Consider the following 1,497-nt stretch of genomic DNA (forward strand, 5'->3'; position numbering starts at 1 on the left):
TTCCTGGACCCAAAATGAACATTAGTGAAAAGCTATGCAATTGGACAGCTTCAGTAGCTCTTCCTTCATGCTATTCAAATGTATCACTTTTTCTAAGTGTACAGTCAAGCAGAAATCCTCAAATTCTTTCTTCTGTGTGTTGGGTTCCAGAAAGTCAGTCCATCAGTTTTGAAGATCACACCTTAGCAACTCTATTGCTTGTGATTCATCCCCACGCCTGGGTTTTGCAATAATGTAGTACAAGCTTGCCATCACTTCCAAAACACTGCAAGAAAATGAGAGCAAAAGCCATAAGATTATTCATGGACCAGCTTATGCACAAAGCAAGAAGAAACCATCTAGGTAAGTGTGTAGTGGAGTAGAGCCATTCCTAACAAAGCTCTTCATCATAACTGGAGGCATGATGTACTGCATGGGAAGGACTGCTTTTCCAAGGATTGTATGAAGTAATGTCTCTTTAAATCTAATACAGATATAAGAATGTCAACTCTGTTGCACTAAATTCGAGATATTACCAGCATCGCTAGGAGCAATAACATATTTCAAGTGGCAGAAGTATATTAATAAGTCTGTTCAGCATGTTTGGAAAAGATATCTTAAAACAAACATCACCTCATAGAGGGTCCCAACTTCCTGGTCTGGAGACGGAGCGAAGGATTGGTTTACATATATGAACTGCAAGAAAAGAAAACAATTGAAGAAATGTTCCTCCTAATTTCTAATCTAAATCTCCCCTTTTTGATTAGAACAGTTCCCCCTTCTATCACTCCTGAGTTGTGTAACAAGCATAACTTTAATTTTCTATTTCAAATAAAAACTTAAATGGAAAAGCATAGAGATATTGGAAGTACACTGCTATTGCGAAGTCAGCACAATCCTGTTCCTGAGTCTGTTGCAACCTTTCTTGGGACACTTGTGTTCCAAAGGGAGGAAAGAACGGCACTGTACAGCAGTGCAGTGCTGCCCAGCTGTGGACATCCCTGCACAAGCCATTTGGAAAAAGTAATCAGTAGCATTAAACTGCTTGCAAAAGAAACTCTGAAGGGAACAGCCATCAATATTCACAGTCAATCCCAAAGACTTCAGTTTTTCCCAAGTGCTCTTCCTGTATACCACGCTTCTAAGCTACACTTGTGCACATAAACCTTTTCCTGGAACACACACAGCTGTGATCTGACAGCACAAATCTAGAAGTGGAGACGGTGCAGACACACAAACTGGCACCCGGTCCATCCAAGCAGGCTCCTGGGCGCTGCTCATGCCCAGGAACACGCTGCGGGGGGCACTGTGAGGGACATTCCTGCCGCCTCACACTGGGCCTGGTGCTACAGGCTCAGCCCAAGGCTCCGTACCAGCTGCTCAGATGCCATCAGCTTCAGGAATTTCTTGATGAAGTCACACAGGCCCTGGATAGTCCGGGTGCGCTCCACGGCCCACTTTTTGGTCTTCATAATGGGGGTGTCACCCACGGCCTTCAGCAGGACGTCAACTGGGAAC

At 44.0% G+C, this 1,497-nt stretch overlaps 1 protein-coding gene across 1 annotated transcript; it reads right to left on the minus strand.

Annotated features, from left to right (window-relative positions):
- ATG12 (autophagy related 12) lies at positions 1 to 1,496 on the minus strand (the record flags this gene model as incomplete). Its single annotated transcript, XM_010728182.1, has 3 exons — positions 1 to 265; positions 613 to 675; positions 1,353 to 1,496. Coding segments are annotated over 3 exons (267 nt in total), but the record flags the coding sequence as incomplete, so codon positions are not given.
- Between the last annotated feature and the right edge of the window lies 1 nt (position 1,497).

Source organism: Meleagris gallopavo, unplaced genomic scaffold, assembly GCF_000146605.3.
Source record: "Meleagris gallopavo isolate NT-WF06-2002-E0010 breed Aviagen turkey brand Nicholas breeding stock unplaced genomic scaffold, Turkey_5.1 ChrUn_random_7180001955481, whole genome shotgun sequence".
Taxonomy (NCBI): domain Eukaryota; kingdom Metazoa; phylum Chordata; class Aves; order Galliformes; family Phasianidae; genus Meleagris; species Meleagris gallopavo.